Source organism: Pseudophryne corroboree, chromosome 5, assembly GCF_028390025.1.
Source record: "Pseudophryne corroboree isolate aPseCor3 chromosome 5, aPseCor3.hap2, whole genome shotgun sequence".
Taxonomy (NCBI): Eukaryota; Metazoa; Chordata; class Amphibia; order Anura; family Myobatrachidae; genus Pseudophryne; species Pseudophryne corroboree.
Genome location: NC_086448.1, coordinates 229976867 through 230001943, shown reverse-complemented (window position 1 = coordinate 230001943; position 25077 = coordinate 229976867). Strand labels below are relative to the sequence as shown.

The following is a 25077-nucleotide window of genomic DNA, read 5'->3' as shown; positions in this document are numbered from 1 at the left end:
TGGAGTCCTTCAAGTCGTCTGTAGCCGCAGGCACTACAATAGGCTGGTTCAGGTGAAACGCTGATACCACCTTAGGGAGAAGATGCGGACGCGTCCGCAGATCTGCCCTATGTCGAATGGAAAATTAAATAAGGGCTTTTATAAGATAAAGCCGCCAGTTCAGATACTCTCCCGGCCGAAGCCAGGGCCAGTAACATAGTCACTTTCCATGTGAGATATTTCAAATCCACATTCTTTAGTGGTTCATTTGAGGAAATCTAAAACTACATTTAGATCCCACGGTGCCACCTTAGGCACCACAGGAGGCTGTATATGCAGTACTCCTTTGATAAAAATCTGGACCTCAGGGACTGAGGCCAATTCTTTTTGGAAGAATATTGATAGGGCCGAAATTTGAACCTTAATAGATCCCAATTTTGAGACCCATAGACAATCCTGATTGCAGGAAATGTAGGAAACGACCCAGTTGAAATTCCTCCATCGGAGCACTCCGCTGCTCGCACCACTCAACATATTTTCGCCAAATACGGTGATAATGCTTCGCGGTGACTTCCTTCCTTGCCTTTATCAAGGCAGGAATGACTTCTTCTGGAATGCCTTTTCCTTTTAGGATCTGGCATTCAAACGCCATGCCGTCAAACGCAGCCGCGGTAAGTCTTGAAAAAGACAAGGACCCTGCTGAAGCAGGTCCCTTCTCAGAAGTAGAGGCCACGGATCGTCCGTGACCATCTCTTGAAGTTCCGGGTACCAAGTCCTTCTTGGCCAATCCGGAGCCACTAGTCTTACTCCTCTTTGCCGTATAATCCTCAATACCTTTGGTATGAGAGGCAGAGGAGGAAACACATATACCGACTGGTACACCCAAGGTGTTACCAGCGCGTCCACAGCTATTGCCTGCGGATCTCTTGATCTGGCGCAATACCTGTCCAGTGTTTTGTTGAGGCGAGACGCTATCATGTCCACCATTGGTTTTACCCAACGGTTTAATAGCATGTGGAAAACTTCTGGATGAAGTCCCCACTCTCCCGGGTGAAGGTCGTGTCTGCTGAGGAAGTCTGCTTCCCAGTTGTCCACGCCCGGGATGAATACTGCTGACAGTGCTATCACGTGATTCTCCGCCCAGCGAAGGATCCTGGCAGCTTCTGCCATTGCCCTCCTGCTTCTTGTGCCGCCCTGTCTGTTTACATGGGCGACTGTCGTGATGTTGTCCGACTGGATCAACACCGGTCTTCCTTGAAGCAGAGGTTCCGCCTGGCTTAGAGCATTGTAGATTGCTCTTAGTTCCAGAATGCTTATGTGAAGAGACTTTTTCAGGCTCGACCACACTCCCTGGAAATTTCTTCCCTGTGTGACTGCTCCCCAGCCTCTCAGGCTGGCATCCGTGGTCACCAGGATCCAATCCTGTATGCCGAATCTGCGGCCCTCCAATAGATGAGCCTCCTGCAACCACCACAGAAGGGATACCCTTGTCCTCGGCGACAGGGTTATCCGCAGGTGCATCTGAAGATGCGACCCTGACCATTTGTCCAACAGATCCCTTTGCATGGAATCTGCCGAAAGGGATTGCTTCGTAAGAAGCTACCATTTTTTTTTTTTTTTTTTTTTTTCCCAGGACTCTTGTGCATTGATGTACAGACACCTTTCCTGGTTTTAGGAGGTTCCTGACCAGGTCAGATAACTCCTTGGCTTTTTCCTCGGGAAGAAAAACCTTTTTCTGAACTGTGTCCAGAATCATCCCCAGGAACAGCAGACGAGTTGTCGGCATTAATTGGGATTTTGGAATATTCAGAATCCATCCGTGCTGCTTTAGCACCTCTTGAGATAGTGCTAAACCCATCTCTAGCTGTTCTCTGGACCTTGCCCTTATTAGGAGATCGTCCAAGTATGGGATAATTAATACGCCTTTTCTTCGAAGAAGAAATATTATCTCGGCCATTACCTTTGTAAAGACCCGAGGTGCCGTGGACAAACCAAACGGCAGCGTCTGAAACTGATAGTGACCGTTTTGTACAACGAACCTGAGGTACCCCTGGTGTGAGGGGTAAATTGGAACGTGGAGATACGCATCCTTGATGTCCAAGGATACCATAAAGTCCCCTTCTTCCAGGTTCGCTATCACTGCTCTGAGTGACTCCATCTTGAACTTGAACTTCTTTATGTACAGGTTCAAGGACTTCAGATTTAGAATAGGCCTTACCGAACCATCCGGCTTCGGTACCACAAATAGAGTGGAATAATACCCCTTCCCTTGTTGTAGAAGAGGTACCTTGACTATCACCTGCTGCGAATACAGCTTGTGAATGGCTTCCAAAACCGTCTCCCTTTCGGAGGGGGACGTTGGTAAAGCAGACTTCAGGAAACGGCGAGGTGGCTCTGTCTCTAATTCCAACCCGTACCCCTGAGATATTATCTGCAGGATCCAGGGATTTACCTGCGAGTGAGCCCACTGCGCGCTGTAATTTTTGAGACGACCGCCTACCGCCCCCGAGTCCGCTTGCGAAGCCCCAGCGTCATGTTGAGGCTTTTGTAGAAGCCGGGGAGGGCTTCTGTTCCTGGGAAGGAGCTGCCTGTTGCTGTCTCTTCCCTCGTCCTCTGCCTCGTGGCAGATATGAATAGCCCTTTGCTCTCTTATTTTTAAAGGAACGAAAGGGCTGCGGTTGAAAAGTCGGTGCCTTTTTCTGTTGGGGAGTGACTTGAGGTAGAAAGGTGGATTTCCCGGCCGTAGCCGTGGCCACCAAATCCGATAGACCGACCCCAAATAACCCCTCTACGCATCGCCTGTCCACTGTCGTGTCCATAAAGCTCTTCTGGCCGAAATGGACATAGCACTTACCCGTGATGCCAGTGTGCAAATATCTCTCTGTGCATCACGCATATAAAGAAATGCATCCTTTATTTGTTCTAACGACAGTAAAATATTGTCCCTGTCCAGGGTATCAATATTTTCGATCAGGGACTCTGACCAAACTACCCCAGCACTGCACATCCAGGCAGTCGCAATAGCTGGTCGTAGTATAACACCTGCATGTGTGTATATACCTTTTTGGATATTTTCCATCCTCCTATCTGATGGATCTTTAAGTGCGGCCGTCTCAGGAGAGGGTAACGCCACTTGTTTTGATAAGCGTGTTAGCGCTTTGTCCACCCTAGGAGGTGTTTCCCAGCGCTCCCTAACCTCTGGCGGGAAAGGGTATAAAGCCAATAACTTCTTGAAATTAGCAGTTTTTTATCGGGGGCACCCCACGCTTCATCACACACGTCATTTAATTCTTCTGATTCGGGAAAAACTACTGGTAGTTTTTTCACACCCCACATAATACCCTGTTTAGTGGTACCTGTAGTATCAGCTAAATGTAACATCTCCTTTATTGCCAAAATCATATAACGTGTGGCCCTTCTGGAAAATACGGTTGATTCGTCACCTTCACCACCGGAATCAGTGCCTGTGTCTGGGTCTGTGTCGACCGACTGAGGCAAAAGGCGTTTTACAGCCCCTGACGGTGTTTGAGGCGCCTGGACAGGCACTAATTGAGTGTCCGGCCGCCTCATGTCGGCAAACGACTGCTTAAGCGAGTTGACGCTATCCCGTAATTCCACAAATAAGGCATCCATTCTGGTGTCGACCCCCTAGGAGGTGACATCCTCATATTTGGCAATTGCTCCGCCTCCACACATGTCGACACACACGTACCGACACATAGCAGACACACAGGGAATGCTCTATACGAAGACAGGACCCACTAGCCCTTTGGGGAGACAGAGGGAGAGTCTGCCAGCACACACCAAAAAGCGCTATATATGACAGGGATAGCCTTATGATTAAGTGCTCCCTTATAGCTGCTTTTATATTAATATATATAGCCATTTATTATGCCCCCCCTCTCTGTTATACCCTGTTTCTGTAGTGCAGTGCAGGGGAGAGACCTGGGAGCCTTCCTGACCAGCGGAGCTGTGACAGAAAATGGCGCCGTGTGCTGAGGAGATAGGCCCCGCCCCTTTTCCGGCGGGCTCGTCTCCCGCTATTTAGTACATTTAGGCAGGGGTAAATATCTCCATATAGCCTCTGGGGCTATATGTGAGGTATTTTTAGCCTTTTTAAAAGGTTTTCATTTGCCTCCCAGGGCGCCCCCCCCCCCAGCGCCCTGCACCCTCAGTGACTGCCGTGTGAAGTGTGCTGAGAGGAAAATGGCGCACAGCTGCAGTGCTGTGCGCTACCTTTAGAAGACTGCAGGAGTCTTCAGCCGCCGATTCTGGACCTCTTCTTGCTTCAGCATCTGTGAGGGGGCCGGCGGCGTGGCTCCGGTGACCATCCAGGCTGTACCTGTGATCGTCCCTCTGGAGCTTCATGTCCAGTAGCCAAGAAGCCAATCCATCCTGCACGCAGGTGAGTTCACTTCTTCTCCCCTCTGTCCCTCGTTGCAGTGATCCTGTTGCCAGCAGGAATCACTGTAAAATAAAAAACCTAAGCTAAACTCTCTAAACAGCTCTTTATGAGAGCCACCTAGAATTGCACCCTTCTCGGCCGGGCACAAAAATCTAACTGGAGTCTGGAGGAGGGTCATGGGGGGAGGAGCCAGTGCACACCACCTGACCTGTAAAAGCTTTACTTTTGTGCCCTGTCTCCTGCGGAGCCGCTATTCCCCATGGTCCTTTCAGGAACCCCAGCATCCACTTAGGACGATAGAGAAATGACAGTTAGGAGCAGATTGGCTGGTACTTTATCACTGTGATATTTATCACTTTTCAGGCTTAGTACATCTGGCCCCCAGTCTCTGAAGTCTCAACCTGTGCACTGCGCAACTGTGGCAGAGAAATGTAAAAAAAAAAAAAAAAAAAACTTTATTGACAACCAGCCCAAGTTGACAGGGCACACTTCCTGCTTCTACAGGTGTCAAAGCCAGAACGGGAGAAGACACCTGATGAAAAATGACCTCTCCTCTTAGTAATAGCTGTCTCACTTAGCACTTCCATAGGCAGCGTAAAAGTCCAGCACTCACTGAGTGCAGGCAGCCAAAATGCAGAGAAACCCCTAAGTACGTATCGAGAAGCGATATGTACAGGGATTTTTGCTGTCTTTTTTTTTCATTTATACCTCTTATCTCAGCTTAGTACATGGAACCCTTAGTGTCTTCTCGTACATTATGCATCTTAATGTGATATACTAATTCGAAGTACTTAGGGCCTACTTCAGCATGGAACGCTGCTGCAGCAGCATTTGCATGCTGAAGCCTTGTGAAATGTGCGCACGTGCAGCAGCACACAGTGAGAGGCAAAAGTGGGAGGGAGCGTTGCTGCGACGTTAAAGGGGAGTCGAATTGGCGTTGGGGGGACGCGGTCCGGACAATGCAGGCACATCTAGACCGTTTGCGGGGCGTCGCACGCAGCTGCTGCAACCCGAAACATGGCGGGTAGCCGTCTGCTTTCGTAGCTAGGGTGCGTAGGCAGAGGGCTGCCTTAAACATGCGAAAGCATCGCCGCCGTGCGATGCTTTCGCATGTTTGCGGGAGGCTGGATCCACCATGCGGGGCAGACTTGCCCTGTGCTGGGCGTCCCCGCGCATGTCAGGGTAATGGATCGTAGATGTGCGTTTTTTCGCACATCTACGATCCATGCTGAATTAGGCCCTTAGTACACCATTAGTCAATTAAGATTCAAAGTCCAGGAAAAAGCATGGAATTGGGGTAAAAAAGAAAAGACAGGTTCTAGAGTATAGTAGGAGGAGGCGTATACAGTATAAGTGACTTGCGCCACTCCTTTCCTTTAATCTAAGCACAGTATTCAGTACACTATGGGTGACATTTGGATGCTGGCGCCTGCATTTCACCACGCACTGCCCCTGAGGGAACCAGCTAAAATGAGCTGCTTTACGCAGCTAAACCTGACTTCTCTGGGCACAACAACAATAAAAAAGCACAATTGAAGATCACCCCCCGATCTCCTGTCACTTTGGATGGGAGATCGGGAACGATAAACAATTCAATAGCGCCCTATGAGTGAATACGTTTTGGAAAAAAGAACTCAAACACGGGAATTGCTACGCGTGGCATTGCACACTATATAACACAAAACGGATAGGTATATGAGGACGTCTGTATAATACCAAAATAATTTTTACATCATACAGTAGGTTTGGATAAAATTAGTTTTCTTTACATCTGATTTTCATGTACAGTATCTTGTAAGTGGTACCAGGGACCTACAAAAAGACTTCACATTAGATACACATGCCAAATACTAGCATTTGCCTGCAGCTTCACATGCATGGATGTCTGTTATTGATCAGTGGAAATAATTTAACAAAGACAGCAGACATCTAATATTGTGATGCATATTTTATATTGTACACACTGATCACAAAAAATCTTTGTAAACAATATTTGCAGATTTTCCTTCAGGGATTAACAAAAAAAGATGCTTGAGGTTACTAACTCGTGAGCAAGCCACGTAAAGCTGCCCATGGGAGAAACAGCTGGTCCTGAGATCTACACCTGCAGCCCTGAGCATTTTTCGGGGGTAAAGGAACCTGTACACTGTACGTGCCGAGTGTTTTTTCCTTTATTGCTCCTCTCCCCGATGTCACATCCAGATTATACATACTGTACCTCAGTTTCTTTCTAGGGCACTTAGCTATGCAATAGTGAAAATGTGATCCAAATTCATCCAGTAGCTTTTAGGTGATGCAGACACAGGCAGAAAAAAAAATTCTGATTATTTTTTTCCTGTCTCCATCATTCATAAACAGTCCCTAGAAGTAGGATTTCTCAAAAAAATTGTTATGTACAGACACAACCCTTACAGGTTTTATTAGATGTATAGACTTCTAAATTATGATAATATAGAATAAGATATTGAAAGCAAGTAGTGCCCACTATAACTACAGAAGGATAAAATAGGAAGAAAGCTGTAGCTGACCCACAGGTCTGCAGAAGCTTAAATTAAAATGTGGGGCAATAGGGAGTCATTTAGTGCATTAGCCATTTAACAACATGAGCCGCTGGTTTGAACCATTCAGCTTCCTGTAGTCTGGACAAACCACGCACTTGTGAGAAACTCATGAATGTACTGTATCACTGCAATTATAGTTCTTCATTTACGTTTTCATTAACGTGCGTCTCTGTTACAGAGTAATTCCCTTATATCCATTTTAGAGACTTTTATTATATTTTACTATTATACAAAGAATTAAACTGGTAACGTGCTTGCTTTAGCCAGGCCTAATTAACATCTATACACTGTAGCCTTGGCCTAGTTAGCATCTGAATAGACAATCCCAGCACATGGCCAGCTCAGCTCACTGATACAGCTAGCCCACATGCTGTGAAAGACACACCCACAAGTTGCAGGTATGATATACTGTACCCACTTGAAATCAGAGCTCACTCTTTCTCCTGACTCCCACACTGGCTTTTCCCCTGGATGGCTAAGTATCATACTCTCTATATCTCATAGATAAATGGCATGGAATAGTTAAATATATGTTTGTGGAACAGTGGTAGTTGTGAAACGATTGGCATAGAATAGTTAATTTGTAAATACATTTGACTTTAAGGTTAATGGTACTTGTGCAATTATGTGATTGTTATGTGTTTGTGATAATACTCTGTGAAATCTGTAATGGTAATTGGAACATTAGACAATCTGTAGCATAGCATTCCTGGTATACATTTGTGGATGGTGATTTATAACAGATTGTAGTGGTTTTATATAGTGCATCTTGCTGAAATATAGAAGTCGACACATACTTCCTTTTGTTACTGTGGTCATGTGCTTGTAGCAATGGCATGCTGATATTTGTGGTTACTTGGTGATCTGATATTGGAAGGCTGAAAAGTTAGCATAATGTAGGATGTGTTTATTCCAAAGGTACAGACCGGGATTGGCATATAATTACAGGCTACATTATATAGCATAGCCAGCATACAATATGCTCTGGTTATTGAGATACTGTGTTGGCTTGGAATTGTGAAATGTAATTAGATGGCTTGGAATTGTAAAATCAGCACATATGCATTATATTGAATCTTATACATTCTGGAATATAGTGGAGTCTTTCAGAGATATGTAGTTTATATATATATATATATATATATATATATATATATATATTTATATTGCTTCTGCTATGTGACTTTATGGTCTAGCAAAGAATGCCATGTGTTTGAACTTGCAAACCTAAAATGGCTGCTGGCATTCCCCTTTGAACCATATGTTACAGACTTTGGAATCATGGGAGTTTTCCCAAAATGGAGTCTAGCTTCTGTCCCATGCGGTCTGTTGACCATGCAGTGACATGCTGCCCCCCCCCCCCACACACACACACACACAGACATACATAAACCAAAACCAATCCCCTAAGATATTTCTTTAAGATATATATCTTTCCAATATATATCAATAAATGTAGGATTTATCCGAGAGCTTTGAGTGATATCTCCCCAGTAATAAATATATATATATATATATATATATATACACACATACATACATTTCTCACTTCTTTCATCCTGTTTATTTCTTATATAGTTTGAATCTGTGAAACTATTATATGGTGACTTGCATTGTATTTGACCAATACTGTTTAATGATAAAAGTGAATTCTATGAGTAACAATTGTTTGTTGAAATATATTCTTACGTTTTACATTCTATATGACTGGCGTGCATTCTTCCATGAACAGAATATTCCTAATGATTTAAAGATATATATATGTCTAGATGCAACCTCTGCGGGTTTGTTATTAAAAGGTACACAATTAGTGATGAATTATTATAAATCACTAAAAAAGTTAAAAATAAACATTTGCTTCAAAGATATGAAATATAAATACAAACAATAGAATCAGACAGAGAAAAGGAGGGGAATAGACGAGAAGGGAAAAATATACCCCTTATCAGTCTCTTACCATGAAACACAGATGACATTCTTGCAAATATCCCCACAGCCAAATTTTTGATGGTACAGTCCCGGATTTTGATAACGTGGTCAGACCGAAAAACGGGGTGTAGCTTCGGCAAAACAGACTAGGAGGAATTTATTTTGTCCCTATAATTCCTTGTCAAATGTTAGGAGGCATTTTTTTGCTCAGTGGCACACTAACTGCTAACAATGAAGTTGTCCCTGTAACTAGCCTTTCATTAACACTAATACACCAAAACTTACCCTTTAATCCTAAACCAATACCCTAACACTAATACCCAAACAAAACCTTAATCCTAATTAGTGATGTGCACCGGAAATTTTTCGGGTTTTGGTTTTGGATTCGGTTCCGAGGCCGTGCTTTGGATTCGGACGCGTTTTGGCAAAACCTCCCTGAACATTTTTTGTCGGATTCGGGTGTGTTTTGGATTCGGTTTTTTTTTACAAAAAAACCCTCAAAAACAGCTTAAATCATAGAACTTGGGGTCATTTTGATCCCATAGTATTATTAACCTCAATAACCATAATTTCCACTCATTTCCAGTCTATTCTAAACACCTCACAATATTATTTTTAGTCCTAAAATTTGCACTGAGGTCGCTGGATGACTAAGCTAAGCGACCCAAGTGGCCGACACAAACACCTGGCCCGTCTAGGAGTGGCACTGCAGTGTCAGACAGGATGGCACTTCAAAAAAATAGTCCCCAAACAGCACATGATGCAAAGAAAAAAAGAGGCGCAATGAGGTAGCTGTGTGACTAAGCTAAGCGACCCAAGTGGCCGACACAAACACCTGGCCCATCTAGGAGTGGCACTGCAGTGTCAGACAGGATGGCACTTCAAAAAAATAGTCCCCAAACAGCACATGATGCAAAGAAAAAAAGAGGCGCAATGAGGTAGCTGTGTGACTAAGCTAAGCGACCCAAGTGGCCGACACAAACACCTGGCCCATCTAGGAGTGGCACTGCAGTTTTCTAGCGAGAGGATGAGTGCTTCCATCCTCATGTGAAGCTGAACCACTAGCCATGAACAGGGCCTCAGCCGTTCCTTGCACTCCATGTCGTAAATGGCATATTGGCAAGTTTACGCTTCTCCTCAGACGCTTTTAATTTTGATTTTTGGGTCATTTTACTGAACTTTTGTTTTTTGGATTTTACATGCTCTCTACTATGACATTGGGCATCGGCCTTGGCAGACGACGTTGATGGCATTTCATCGTCTCGGCCATGACTAGTGGCAGCAGCTTCAGCACGAGGTGGAAGTGGATCTTGATCTTTCCCTATTTTACCCTCCACATTTTTGTTCTCCATTTTTTAATGTGTGGAATTATATGCCAGTATCAATAGCAATGGCCTACTACTATATATACTGCGCACAACTGAAATGCACCACAGGTATGGATGGATAGTATACTTGACGACACAGAGGTAGGTAGAGCAGTGGCCTTCTGTACCGTACTGCTATATATACTGGTGGTCACGGTCAGCAAACTGCAAAACTAAAATGCACCACAGGTATAGAATCTAGATGGATAGTATACTTGACGACACAGAGGTAGGTAGAGCAGTGACCTTCCGTACCGTACTGCTATATATACTGGTGGTCACAGTCAGCAAACTGCAAAACTAAAATGCACCACAGGTATAGAATCTAGATGGATAGTATACTTGACGACACAGAGGTAGGTAGAGCAGTGGCCTTCCGTACCGTACTGCTATATATACTGGTGGTCACTGTCAGCAAACTGCAAAACTAAAATGCACCACAGGTATAGAATCTAGATGGATAGTATACTTGACGACACAGAGGTAGGTAGAGCAGTGGCCTACCGTACCATACTGCTATATATACTGGTGGTCACTGGTCAGCAAAACTCTGCACTGTACTCCTCCTATATAATACAGCTGCTCCCCAGTCCCCACAATTAAGCAGTAAGCAGTAGCACAAATATTATTAATAAACGGAGAGGACGCCAGCCACGTCCTCTCCCTAACATTTCCAATGCACGAGTGAAAATGGCGGCGACGCGCGGCTGCTTATATAGAATCCGAATCTCGCGAGAATCCGACAGCGGGATGACTACATTCGGGCGCGCTCGGATTAACCGAGCCATACGGGAGAATCCGAGTATGCCTCGGACCCGTGTAAAATGGGTGAAGTTCGGGGGGGTTCGGTTTCCGAGGAACTGAACCCGCTCATCACTAATCCTAATAACCCAACCCTAAAATGGCAGACTTGATGAGACAAATGGTTCTTATCTGCCGTCAAATTCTCTATTTCTATATTTTGGGGTTGGGAAAAAGGAACAAACCAGTTCTTTACGGTTTGAAGCACAGTCATGTCAGAATAGATATTGCACTGTGAACAGATTTAAGAGGGGTACTTACGGAGTACCCCCCACAGCGACAGCGATGCGCGGCCCCGAGCATCGCTATCGCTGGTGCTAGATTGGCCTGCATGCAGGCTCAATATAGCAGGTCACTCATTTCACCTGCTGGGCGCCCCCCCGGTTCGCTCAGCACACATCTCTCCCCAGATCTGCCCGTGAATACGGGGCTTTACTTATCAGCACACAAGGGAGAATATGACTGCACTAACACTTGTCTAACAATACGAAACAAAGCTGTTCCTAAGGTTCTAAAGACAAAATATATAAGTATATGGTGGAGATGATAGGTGCACCATAAAGAACAGACTACATACTGACCAAGTAAAGAAACGTACCATTGTCCCGCTTTAAATGTAAATTCACTGTTCTCCACAGCAAGGCGGACTCTCTTCACAGTGGCAGACTCATTGGTGAGCCCACAGACCTTTGCAGGAGATATAATCTGAAACAAGTAGTATGTTATATTAGCTAGTAAGTGTTCTGTTATGGTGGCTGATCAGCATAGACAGACTCACATTTACAGTTTTATCTCAGTATACATTCATGCACCATGTATATAACATAACAATTATGGTATAGGTGCTAATCTAGGGTGAGTGATAAACCATATGAAAAATAATTATGTGATTCTGATCACAAAATTCAAACAGCTTTTCTTACACCATTTGTTAAACAAGGGGGGCTGCTCTCTTAATAATACCACCTTACTTATAGTGCTTTGGATTGGGAGAAAGTGACTTGGATTTGGAAAAAGGAGAAGAGAAGAGAAGTGCCCCATGGTGATATCTCTTTCACAAACACATCCTTACTAGTAAAATATGGAACATTAGGTACTATAGCCTCAAATGAGAACATTCAATTTATAATAGTTTCATAACAAGTAATCCTGATATACTATCTTTTTATTGTATTTTCTAACTCCATTCCTAAAAGACCACTGATGCAATTTGTAGAGGGTATTTTTTCAAAAAGGTACAATCTTCAGGATAATGGGGGTAATTCCAAGTTGATCGCAGCAGGACATTTTTTTAGCAGTTGAACAAAACCATGTGCACTGCAGGGGGGGCATATATAACATGTGCAGAGAGAGTTAGATTTGGGTGGGGTGTATTCAAACTGAAAACTAAATTGCAGTGTAAAAATAAAGCAGCCAGTATTTACCCTGCACAGAAACAATATAACCCACCCAAATCTAACTCTCTCTGCAAATGTTATATCTGCCCCCCCTCCAGTGCACATGGTTTTGCCCATTTGCTAACAAACGTGCTGCTGCGATCAACTCAGAATTACCCCCAATATTCTTTACTAAGTTGCCATTTTTAAACAGGCTTCAAGTCATGATTACTCTCCGATCACTTAACATAGTAAATAAATAACTAAATCAAAGACAAAACACAAAATTAATCTTTAATGCAATGTTCATCATCCAGGTTACATACTCTCTGGATAGTTACGTTGATAGAAGAATGCAGACACGGTTGTAATGTTATTTAAAAGATTTTAATCGTGTCAACATTGTAACTTTAAAACATGGGCCCTCATTCTGAGTTGTTCGCTCGTTGCCGATTTTCTCTATATTGCGATTAGTCGCTTACTGCGCATGCGCAATGTTCGCAGAGCGCATGCGCTTAGTTATTTTACGCCACAGTTAGGTATTTTACTCACGGCATTACGAGGTTTTTTCTTCGTTCTGGTGATCGTAGTGTGATTGACAGGAAGTGGGTGTTTCTGGGCGGAAACTGGCCGTTTTATGGGTGTGTGTGAAAAAACGCTGCCGTTTCTGGGAAAAACGCGGGAGTGGCTGGAGAAACTGGGGAGTGCCTGGGCGAACGCTGGGTGTGTTTGTGACGTCAAACCAGGAACGAAACTGACTGAACTGATCGCAGTGGCAGAGTAAGTGTCGAGCTACTCAGAAACTGCTAAGAAATTTCTATTTGCAAATTTGCGAATCTTTCGTTCGCAATTCTGCTAAGCAAAGATACACTCCCAGAGGGCGGCGGCTTAGCGTGTGCAATGCTGCTAAAAGCAGCTAGCGAGCGAACTCCTCGGAATGAGGGCCATGATCACAAAGCATAATTAAAAGTTATGATGCTTTACATATAATTCAATACCAATATCATTCAATATCATACTGTCAACATAAGGCTGACTACATATCGACTGTCAACAGCATCATCCTTACATATATTATTAATATACCCTAATTAAAACAAATATAAACAGCGAATATTCCATATACATCACTACATTTCATCAAGAGAATAATATATTGTGGGATTGTGTGTGTATATCCGAAATGACAACTCCCGGGTACGGATATCTCAAACGACAACTACCGGGGACGGATATACGAAATTATAAGTCCAGGGTCAGGGCCGTCTTTTCGTATGGCTCTTGCCCAAGGGCCCCAGGAGTAAAAGGGTCCTAGGCTGATAGCTGAGGGTCTCCTCTTTCCAAGGGTACCAGATTTTTTTAAATCGGCCCTGGGGAACCGGAGATATCCGACTTCAAAGCAGTGGTCCCCATCCAAGCCTGTTAATTGTTCTTCCCAGACAGATATCTCGGGTTCTGTCTGACTTAGAGTTTTTCTGAGGGTATACTACAAAAGCTGGGACTCTCCCCTTTCAGTGAACACTGGCAGCTTGTCTCTACTATGCCCAGAACCAGAGATATCAGCCTTCAAGCAGCTGGTCCCTGCTACAGCTCCACACGCCTAATATGCAGTTTTATATTTTTGTTGGTGGATTGCTCTGGCTCCTGAACTCTGATCCCCAAGTCCCCAGTACCTCCTGAAAGGTGGGACTCTCTAGTTTTTTTTTATCTCATTAAAGATAAGAAATATATTTCCAGGAACTGTAGATATCTGCAGTAAAGCAAGCTGCCCTGACCCTCGGAAAATGATGAATATTAGGCCCACTCCACTATCCACCCCTCCCCTGTGTATTAAACACCCCCTACCACCCTGGAAGTCATGTACCAAGGCCCCTTCATTCAGCACAATGTCCCCTTCTACAGTTTAGTGTTCTCCTTCCAGCCCCATTTGTGCAGTAAAGGAGTAATTAGCAGAAATTATTTCTCCAGGTCCTACATGCTGAGCGAAAGATAGAACCCCCATACCCCACGTGGGACATCAAAGCTGCCGCTGACAGCAACCCTGCCCCTACCACTGATGGGTGGGTAGGGGCCCCAGTGCATTGCTGTGCCCAGGGGCCTACACTGCTGTTAAGACGGCTCTGTCCAGGGTACAGATATACCAAACTACTACTCCAGGCTACGGATATACCAAATTACAACTCCCGGGTACGGATATACCAAGCTATAACTCCCGGGTACGGATATACCAAGCTATAACTCCCGGGTACGGATATACCAAGCTATAACTCCCGGGTACGGATATACCAAGCTATAACTCCCGGGTACGGATATACCAAGCTATAACTCCCGGGTACGGATATACCAAGCTATAACTCCCGGGTACGGATATACCAAGCTATAACTCCCGGGTACGGATATACCAAGCTATAACTCCCGGGTACGGATATACCAAGCTATAACTCCCGGGTACGGATATACCAAGCTATAACTCCCGGGTACGGATATACCAAGCTATAACTCCCGGGTACGGATATACCAAGCTATAACTCCCGGGTACGGATATACCAAGCTATAACTCCCGTGTACGGATATACCAAGCTATAACTCCCGTGTACGGATATACCAAATTACAACTCCCGAATATGGATATACCAAATTACAACTCCCATGTACGGATATACCATACGACAACTCCCGGGTACCGATATCCCAAACAACAACAACTCCAGGGTACAGATATACCAAATAACAATAGGTTCTAAACCTATTGTAAAGGATATCTAATAAAACAAACACAGATGGGGCACTCATTTGAAAAGGCCTGTAGCTCCAAAACAGTGCTACGGAGGAGGAAAAGTGATTTATACAGTATAATAATGATCTAGTCATCAGAAGCAACTAATTATGAAGGTGACAGGCCCTCCTCCAAGTTCTGTTAATCATTAGCTGCAAATTACCATATTACAGCTTAACACCATAAAGCATGTTTGCAATCCATGACAGGAGACTGGCTAAGTCTCATACTTCAAGTGAAAAATGCACACCAACACAGTGATTGCATCATACAAGAGTGAGCAGATAGCACATTTAAGCACAAGTTATATAAGGGCCAAAATAGAATACAGGTTGCACATGATACAAAAAATACACATACACAAACTCTGTGAAATGCAAACCTCAATAAACCAAAAGCGTTAAACCTATATGGTTAGTCTGCATATAGTGTCCAATGGTGTAGGTCAGAACGCTATTCTGCTCTGCTATGTAAGCATAATTCATTCACAACCTAACTTTAGTTATTTGCTGCTTTACGGTATCACTGCCCTACTGTGTTAAGTGCACCAATCTGAATGACCTCTGCTGACACAAATCCTCAATATGAAAGGCAACTACAGGATTAGGGACTTGGGGGGCAACAGTAACACCTGAACACAAAGTTCAGTAATGTAAATGGAGCGTTTATCCTATGAACGACATCTATACTTGTTCGGTCTTGCTGTCATAACTGGATTCCACTAAAATCCTTCTGCACTCAGGACTTTTTATCTCAGTGATATGTACAACAGGGAAGGAGCCATTCCTGGACTTATTTAATTCTTTACGGACAATAATGCTAGAACTGTTACTTAGATACACAAAATGAGAACTGTAGAACACTTAGAAGTCCATACATGATAGAGACATATGGTGCAGGACACTAAAGAATAACAATTATACTGAACACTGCATTTACCTTAGAGATGGTCACTCACCTCTTGTCTAAATGTGTTTGCGGTTCTCTCCAAATGGTCTGTTTTTCTTTGCGACGTCATTTTCCGTCTATATCAAATAAATCCAGAGCTCATGGTTACAAAATAAAATGTGGTCTTTATACAGCAACGATCACACAGTACGATTTTGCTTCCATTCAGTGTAACCCACCAGTCACAGGAGCACTTGTGATCAGCAGAATTAGCTCTGCGGGCTGTACCACACTGACTAACACGGTGTGGCGTTACTTACGGAAGGCCTCTATCCTACAACAACAGCAACAAAGATCTACTGTTTGAGAGTTTGATGAGCATCTCTTTCCTAGAACAACAGAACTGCAATCACATCACTTTACAAACAATATTTAATAGTGCCTGCAGACAGATCACCCACCTATTCAGGGTACAAGCGCACAAAGCAGGGGCCCTCCACAGCAGTGAGGCCGACTGACTAGTGAAAATTCCAGTAGTCCCTCTGAGCACTTGACAAGAGGCAGAAACCACAGCAAGAGCCATGGCTCGGGTGCGGCACTTGAGACTAAAACGTTGGAAAATGAAAAGAAAACTACATTAGATTATGTTTTTAAAGAAAATGACAGGGTTGTAATTATATTTATAAAAACAAAAACTGGAGCTCTGCAAAGGACAACCCCACATGCTGAACAACTGTACATTGTTAACCCTCCATGCACTGACCTATACAGTTCTCTGCATATCAGATGTGCTTTACATATTGTAAAACACTATAACTTATGCATTTAAATACAAGCTGTGCGCTGTCACGGATGTTCCAATAATAAAAATAAATTATCGTCTGTGTTATTTGTTTAACTTTGGGCTTACTGTGCCCAGACATACTGTGGTGTAGTAACACATAAACTATGCCTGACTTGGAGAGGGTTGTAGCTTTAATCACCGAGTGAGAATGGCACCTACAGCCACAATTGGTCACACAGCTAATTAATCACACTGACGGCTTATGGGGAGAAAATCTGCCTACTGTATAGAACAAATGCATCAATACCATACTAACATATTTAATGGTTCAAAGTGAACATTTATTTTACAATGTACTTTTCAAGTGATAATTAACTAAAATATAGTGCACTAGGTGATTCATCGCGCCCTACGGGCGCTCTTCAGGCCGTCGTGAGGGGCTACGCCCCCTTAACCCTTGCACACCCTTGTGGCGTGCAATATTTGTATTACAGTGATCGCGCTGAGCCCCAAAAAAAAGTGGGTCCCATGGACCCTCACTTTTAAAAATTGGGGTCCCACTGGTCCTTTTCTGGGTCCCATCGGAATGAAGGTTTTTATTAATCTTATTTGGATACTACAAAAGTGTTGCAAGGTGGGGGGATGGGGTGACAGTGCTGCTGGGCTGCGTAACATGCAGGACACCCTGCACCAGAGCTGTGTAACTAGACATTGTGGTGCCCTTTGGCAGAAAGTGTATTGGAGCCCCACCCCCAGAGCCTACAGACGGTGCGCGCCGAAGGGGTGTGGATTCATAGGGAAGGAGCGTGACCACATATTAGTGCCAATTAACATTACACCACACCATAGTGCCGCTTATACATATTGCACCAGGTAGAACTTCCTATAGACATTGCGCCAGATAGAGCACGTTCTACACTTTGCGCCAGGGAGAGCACATTATACACTTTACGCCAGGCAGAGCACGTTATACACTTTGCCTGGTGCAAAGTGTATAACGTGCTCTGCCTGGTGCAAAGTGTATAACGTGCTCTGCCTGGTGCAAAGTGTAGAACGTGCTCTATCTGGTGCAGAGCGCCAGGTAGAGCACGTTTATACACTTTGCGCCAGGTAGAGCACGTTATACATATTGCGCCTGGCAGAGCACGTTATACATATTGCGCCTGGCAGAGCACGTTATACACATTGCGCCAGGTAGAGCACGTTATACACTTTGCGCCAGGTAGAGCATGTTATACACTTTGCGCCAGGCAGAGCACAGTTCATGAGATGGTGGGGGACACTATGAATGGGGAGGCACTGAGTAGGATGGGAAGGGGGCAGAGAGATGGTGGTGGGATGCGGGATCACTAGGCAGTAAGGGGGTACACTGGACTGAATGAGGGGCTGAATGTAATGGGACTGGCTGGTGGGGTTCTTGCTGAGAGGCAGTGAGATGGGGGCAGGGGGCTGGTTGGGGGAGGGAAGAGGGAGTTCATGAGATGGTGGGGGACACAGGGCTGTATGGGGGAACACTATGAATGGGGAGGCACTGAGCAGGGTGGGAAGGTGGCAGTGAGATAGAGGTGTGACACTGGGTTAGGGGGGTGGATCAGTATGTCTGGACTGATTAGGGGTTCTAGATGGTAGGGCAGTGAGATGGCACAGTGGACTGGTTGGGGAGGGAAGGGGGAAACACTCTGCTGGCAGGGTGAGTAATGGTGGGGGACACTGGGCTGGAGAAGGGGCAGACACTGTGAAAGGAGCATTGGCCTGCTGCTGTTCAGTTTCTGCCTGGCCCCGCACCGTGGCTCCAGCACAGCACACTCACACCCCTTCCCCAGTGTCCCTGCACCCTAACTGCATCCTCAATTACCTCTGCACTGCCAGCTCTGTGCAGGGATCTGTCCCCCGGTGGCGGGTCCGGCAAACTAAATCGCTCTGCCGGGTGATGTCACGCGGCGGCGGCTCCGGCTCAAACCCCGGTTCTCGCGTCACGGCCCCCCCCCCCCTTCTCCCCTACCCGTGGACTAGTGCATGACAGCGTTTTTATCCAGCAGCTCTTGCACCTGGCCCCGGAGCGCCGCACTGTTGCTTCCCGTGGTGCCGGCTCCCTCACTCTTCTCATCGTGAGAGCATTCTCTCTGGCTGGCACCGCCATCATCCCGCCCAGCAGCAGCCGCCTGACACACGTGTCCAACGTGCCCGCCCTCTGACCAATAACGTCAGAGCAGAAAGTCAAGCGCCAGAGAATCAATCCCAACGGAGCGCGTCCCCAGGGACCCTCCCATTCTTAAAAAGTCAGTCCCCAGTCCTCATTGTGGGGCAAAATACGCGCTATAGCGCGTTTTTGCGATCACTGTATTATATGGAGTATTACCTCCAATCATAATTGTGTGTATGGTTAAATATTGCACGAACAAAGGGCGTGCGATGGTTAAGGGGTCGTAGCCCCTTGCAATGGCGTGAACATCGCACGCAGGGCCTGATGAATCACCTAGTAGGTGCAGTGGTTGCGGGAGTGGCGGGTGTGGGGGAGACGCGGATGGGGGAAGGGGTCCGGGGGTGCCGCGGGTGGGGGAGGGGCTGGTGCGGTGGTGCCGTGGGGGTCCAGAGTCACCACGAGTGCCGCATGTGGGGGAGGGGCGGGTGCGGGAGTGCTGCGGGTGGGGGAGTGGGTCCGGAGCCACTGCAGGTGGTGGAGGGGTGTGTGTGGGGGTGTCGCAGATGAGGCCCGGAGGTACTGCGAGTGGGGAGGGGTGGGTAATGCTTCTCCTCCTGGAAGCAGCTAAGCTGCTGTCCTCCCTTTGGCAGTGGCTCTCCCGGAGACTCGCACAGCAGCCAAGCAGCCAGTCACTATTGTTAGCGCCAGTGTCCCAATGCGCCGCATTACAGGGAAGAAGATGCACTCTATAAACTACAGCTCCCAGCAGGCCTTAGCGCCGGAATGCTTCAGCGCTAAGGGCTGCTGGGAGCTGTATTTATTTAGTGCGTCTACAATAGTGACTGGCTAGCAGAACTGACTGTCTCGTTGAATCAATGTAAAAAGGTGAATGCTGTGCAGTGTCAGTTACACTGCACACTCACTGCACTGCACATTACCCTCTCTATCTGTTACATTAGTCATCTCGGGGCTTCCAGGACGGCAGCCCAGGTGCTGTGGTGTGGAGTCAGGGCCTCTGGGGATCTGGGCGCGGCTGTGGCAGGGAGGCACTTCTGTGACATCACGCGCAGAGTAGGCTCCGGGGCTCAGAGAGTATGCGGCGCACGGAGGGCTATCATACACATCTATGCCGGTGGCAGCAGCTTGTGTTCCACCTGCACCGCGGCTAGGGAGTGGACATGTGGACTGGCAACATGACATAGAACGCTGCAGTAAAAGGACATTTTTTTATGGTCTGTAGCGATTTTTGGCTCTCCATTGAAAGTATAGGAAAAGGGGCGTGGCCACACCACTTTACCCGTGGTCACGCCCCCTTTTCGCATTTGTACCGTTTGTTATGTGTAAATTGTTGGAGGGTATGTTGCTGCAGATGCAGTGGCCTATTTTGGGGTGTGGACCTGGAGCTGCAGCTCCATTTATTTATTTATTACCAGTTATTTATATAGCGCACACATATTCCGCAGCGCTTTACAGAGAGTATTTGGCCATTCACATCAGTCCCTGCCCCAGTTGAGCTTACAATATATATTACCTACCACACAAACACATTCACGCTAAGGTTAATTTGGAGGGAGCCAATTAACCTACCAGTATATTTTGGGAGTGTGGGAGGAAACCGGAGCACCCGGAGGAAACCAACGCAAGCACAGGGAGAATATACAAACTCCACACAGTTAGGGCCATGGTGGGAATCGAACCCATGACCTCAGTGCTGTGAGGCAGTAATGCTAACCATTACACCATCTGTGCAGCCCCATTGTTAATCCTGCTCTGGGAACACACAGCAGCCAAAGGGCAGAGCCTCCCATTGGATGTAACCTGTGTGGGAGGGCATTTCTCGCCCAATCAGCTGTGGACTGGATATGATAGACCTGCTGCTAACCCAATGAGAGCTCATACCCACGCCCAGCGTTATCCACACAGTCACAGAGTGACAGATCTGGGCTATTATATAGGAGATACTGAAAATAATTTTCACAGTTTATTTTTATTTAAAAAATAGGATTTTAATTACCTACTGGTAAATCCTTTTCTTGTAGTCCATAAGCGATATTGGGGAATTAGTACGATGGGGTATAGACGGGGTCCAAAGGAGCCGGTGCACTTTAAATTTCTTCAACTGGGTGTGCTGGCTCCTCCATTTCATGCCCCCTCCCACAGGCAGTTATAGGTAAAATAGTGCCCGGAGAAAGGACATACTTGAGAGAAGGAACATAACAACACTGAGTGTTGAGCTTCACACACCACTAAGGGGCATAGCCGAAATCGCGTGTCGTCTGACCCGGCAATTCAACCCGGGAATAAAAAAGTTGAATTGCCGGGTCAGGCGACACGGGACCCGTTTACTACAGCAGGGAGAGGCGGCGCGGAGATGATCTCATCTCCCAGCGCCGCCTCCACCTCCGCCTCCCGCTGCTATGGCAACCCGCCCGGCATATTGCCGGGTCGGGGAAGCCTGCAGCAGTGGCCAATGCCGGATCCCACACGGGAAGGACCCGTTTCCAATTCCCGGGTGGGATCCGGCATTGGCAGTGTGAAGGGGTATTATATAAAACGACCAGCAACGGCTGGTAACAAACAGCAACAGCTGAACAGGTAACCATATAAGAAAACCTGCAGAGAAAGTCAACGCACTGAGGAGGGTGCCCAATATCCCTTATGGATTACGAGAAAAGGATTTACCAGTAGGTAATTAAAATCCTATTTTCTCTAGCATCCATAAGGGATATTGGGGGATTAGTACAATGTGGACATCCCAAAGCTTCCAGAACGGGTGGGAATGTGTGGAGATGCCTGCAGCACCACCTGCCTAAACTGGGTATCCTTTTTGGCCAGGGTATCAAACCTGTAGAACTTCACAAAGGTGTTCTTCCCCAACCAGGTAGCAGCTCAGCATAGTTGCAAAGCCGAGACTTCACAGGCAGTACTCACCGATCTTGTAGAGTGGGCCTTCAAAGACTGTGGAACAGGTTAGGTTGCTGACACATTGGCCTGTTGGATAGTAAGCCTATGAGCAATGGACTGCTTTGAAGCAGTGCAACCCTTTTTCTGTGCATCATATAGCACGAACAAGGAATCCGTCTTTCTGATCCGAGCTGTTCTCTTAACCTAGATCTTCAAGGCTCGCACAGCATCCAATGCCTCCAGAGGAGCAGAAGTGCCAGAACTTGACGGAATCACAATAGGTTGATTCAAGTGGAACGCAGAGACGACCTTTGGCAGGAACTGCTGCCTAGTTCTGAGCTCCGCTCTGTCCTCGTAAAAGACCAAGTAGGGACTTTTACACGATAAGGCCCGCAAATATGAGACACACCTAGCAGAAGCCAGGGCCAATAACATTCCTGTCTTCCACGTGAGGTACTTGTCTTCTACCGTCATCAGAAGTTCAAACCAGGATGACTGTAGAAATCCAACACCACATTCAAATCCCAGGGTGCCGTGGGCAGCACAAAAGGAGGTTGTATGTGAAGTATCCCTTGCAAGAAGGTCTAAACTTCTGGCAACACTGCCAATTTCTTCTGGAAGAAAATTGAGAACGCTGAAATCTGGACCTTTATGGAACCCAGACGTAAGCCCTTAACCACACCAGCCTGCAGGAAACAGAGGAAATGTCCTAAGTGGAACTCCGCAGGCGGATACTTGCGTTCCTCGCACCAAGAGACATATCTTCTCCAGATATGATGATAGTGTTTTGACGTCACAGGTTTCCTGGCATGAACCATGGTAGCAATAACCTTTTTGGAAAGGCCTTTGTGAGCTAGGATGTTCAGCTCAACCTCCATGCCGTCAAACGAAGTCGCCGTAAGTCCGGGTAGACGAACGGTCCTTGCTGAAGATCTCTTCTTAGTGGCAGAGGCCAAGGGCCTTCAACAGACATGTCCAGAATATCCACGTACCACGCCCCCCGAGGCCAATCCGGGGCAGTCAGAACTGCCTGGACTCCTTGATTCCTGATTCGCTTTAGCACCCTTGGAAGCAATGGAATCGGAGGAAACAGGTAGACCAGCCGATAAGGCCAAGGCAACGTCAGTGCATCCCCTGGCCTCGCCTGAGGGTCCCTGGTTTGTGAGCAATACCAACTAAGCTACTTGTTGAGACAAGAAGCCATGATGTCTATTTGTGTGCAGCCCCACCGGTCGATGATTTGCTGAATCACCTGATGGTGGAGCCCCCACTCTCCCGGGTGGAGATCGTGACTACTTAGAAAGTCCGCTTCCCAGTTGTCTACTCTCAGAATGAAGATTGCAGACATTGCTCTTGCATTTCTTTCTGCCCAGAGGAGTATCTTTGACACCTCTCGCATGCAGGCCCTGGTTTTTGTCCCTCCTTGTCGGTTGATGTACGCCACCGCCGTGGCGTTGTCAGACTGAACTTGGATCGCGTGATCCCTGAATAGAGGAGAGGCCTGAATCAGAGCATTGTAGATCGCCCGAAGTTCCAGAATGTTGATCGGAAGTAGGGCTTTGTGGGCTGACCACCTGCCCTGGAACGGAGCCCCCTGGGTGACAGCTCCCCATCCTATCAGACTCTCTTCCGTCGTGAGGAGGATCTAATCCTGAATCCCGAAACTTCGACCTTCCAGTAGGTTGGAGGACTGCAGCCACAACAGGAGGGAAATAATGGCCTGAGGTGACAGACGTATCATCCAGTGCATCTGAAGATGTGATCCGGACCACTTGCTCAGGAGATTTAACTGAAATGTTCTGGCATGGAACCTTCAATACTGGCTACCGTCTTACCCAACAATCTTATGCAAAGATGGATGGATATTCGAGTAGGCCAGAGAACCATTCGGACCTTCTCCTGAAGTGTTGTCGCTTTGTCCTCTGGGAGGAACTCCAGCTTGTAGCCCTCAGAAATTAGGTCCTTTACCCAGATATCCTGGCAGGAGCGTTCCCAGATGCGGCTAAAGTGACGCAGCCGAGCTCCCACCTCGAGAACCCCTTGGGGTGGGTGGGCACCATCATGCTGAGACCTTAGTGGAAGCTGAACTGGTGCTCTCCTGAGAACCTGTAATTGATGTTATTTTTGTCTCATATCTGGTGACTCTAGCCCTAGATCTAAATCTGTTAGACCGAAGGGACTGGATAGACGGCCCCGGGTAGGAACGTCTAGTCGGCGGGGCCTCAGCGGGGAGAAACGGGGAATTCCCCGCAGTAACTTTAGAAAGCCACATATCCAATTCCACCCCAAAAAGCCAATCCCTTGAAAAAGGGAGAGACTCTACACTACGCTTGGACTCTGTGTCCGCTAACCACTGACGCAACCACAAAGGTCTGAGTGCCGACACTGCCATAGCAGTGTTCCTAGCATCGATACTGCCCATCTCCACACAGAGTCACACAGGACGCGTTCAGTGCCCTGAATGTGTTTTAGGAGAGTCACTGTAGTGACCAGGGACATATCCCCTGAGAGACCCTCCTGAATTTCAGTAGCCCACATATGAATGGCATGAGTCATCCAGCAACCTGCTATGACCGGTCTTTGTGATATATCTGCTGCTGTGTAGATAGACTTCAGTGTAGTCTCTATTTTTCTATCCCCAGGGTCTTTTATTGTAAAGGAGCCCGGAGCTGGCAGTACAGCCTTTTTAGATAGGCGAGAGACTGATAAGTCAACAGCCGGTGGTTCTTCCCAGATTTTCCTGTCTTCAGGAGCAAATGGGAAAGCGTGTAAAAACAGTCTTGACACTTGGTAATTTTTATCTGGATTTTTCCAGGCTAACTTAAACAAGTCATCTAACTCTGTAGAATCAGGGAAAGTGACACTGTGTTAAGAAAAACGACTGCTGTGCCGCAGCGTCCTCTAGAGGGAGTTTTAACACGTCACGTATTGCTGGACTAAGGGGTTCAATATCCTGTGTAGAAGTGGAATCCCCAGTAACAGGTTCTAATTCCTCCCCCTCCTCCTGTATCTCCTCAAAGTCTGAGAGTAAAGCAGATAACCCACGCTTTTGTGGTCCTGATCTAGAGAGGGGTCTGCAACAGCCTGCTGCAGCTGTTGAGTGTTTTTTTTTTAGTATTAGCAGCGAGCTGAGATGACATATCTGACATCATGGATTTTATGGC

General features: G+C 46.4%; 1 protein-coding gene across 3 annotated transcripts in view; it reads right to left on the bottom strand.

The window, feature by feature from the left end:
• Positions 1–25077, bottom strand: part of OXNAD1 (oxidoreductase NAD binding domain containing 1) — a 174579-nt gene that overhangs the window by 102226 nt on the left and 47276 nt on the right. For all 3 annotated transcript variants that reach the window (XM_063922163.1, XM_063922164.1, XM_063922165.1), the window contains 3 exons: positions 16544–16687; positions 16153–16219; positions 11641–11747 (listed from right to left, as the gene is read on the bottom strand). In XM_063922163.1, coding sequence (XP_063778233.1) covers positions 11641–11747; positions 16153–16219; positions 16544–16687 — 318 coding nt within the window. The remainder of the gene's footprint in view (positions 1–11640; positions 11748–16152; positions 16220–16543; positions 16688–25077) is intronic.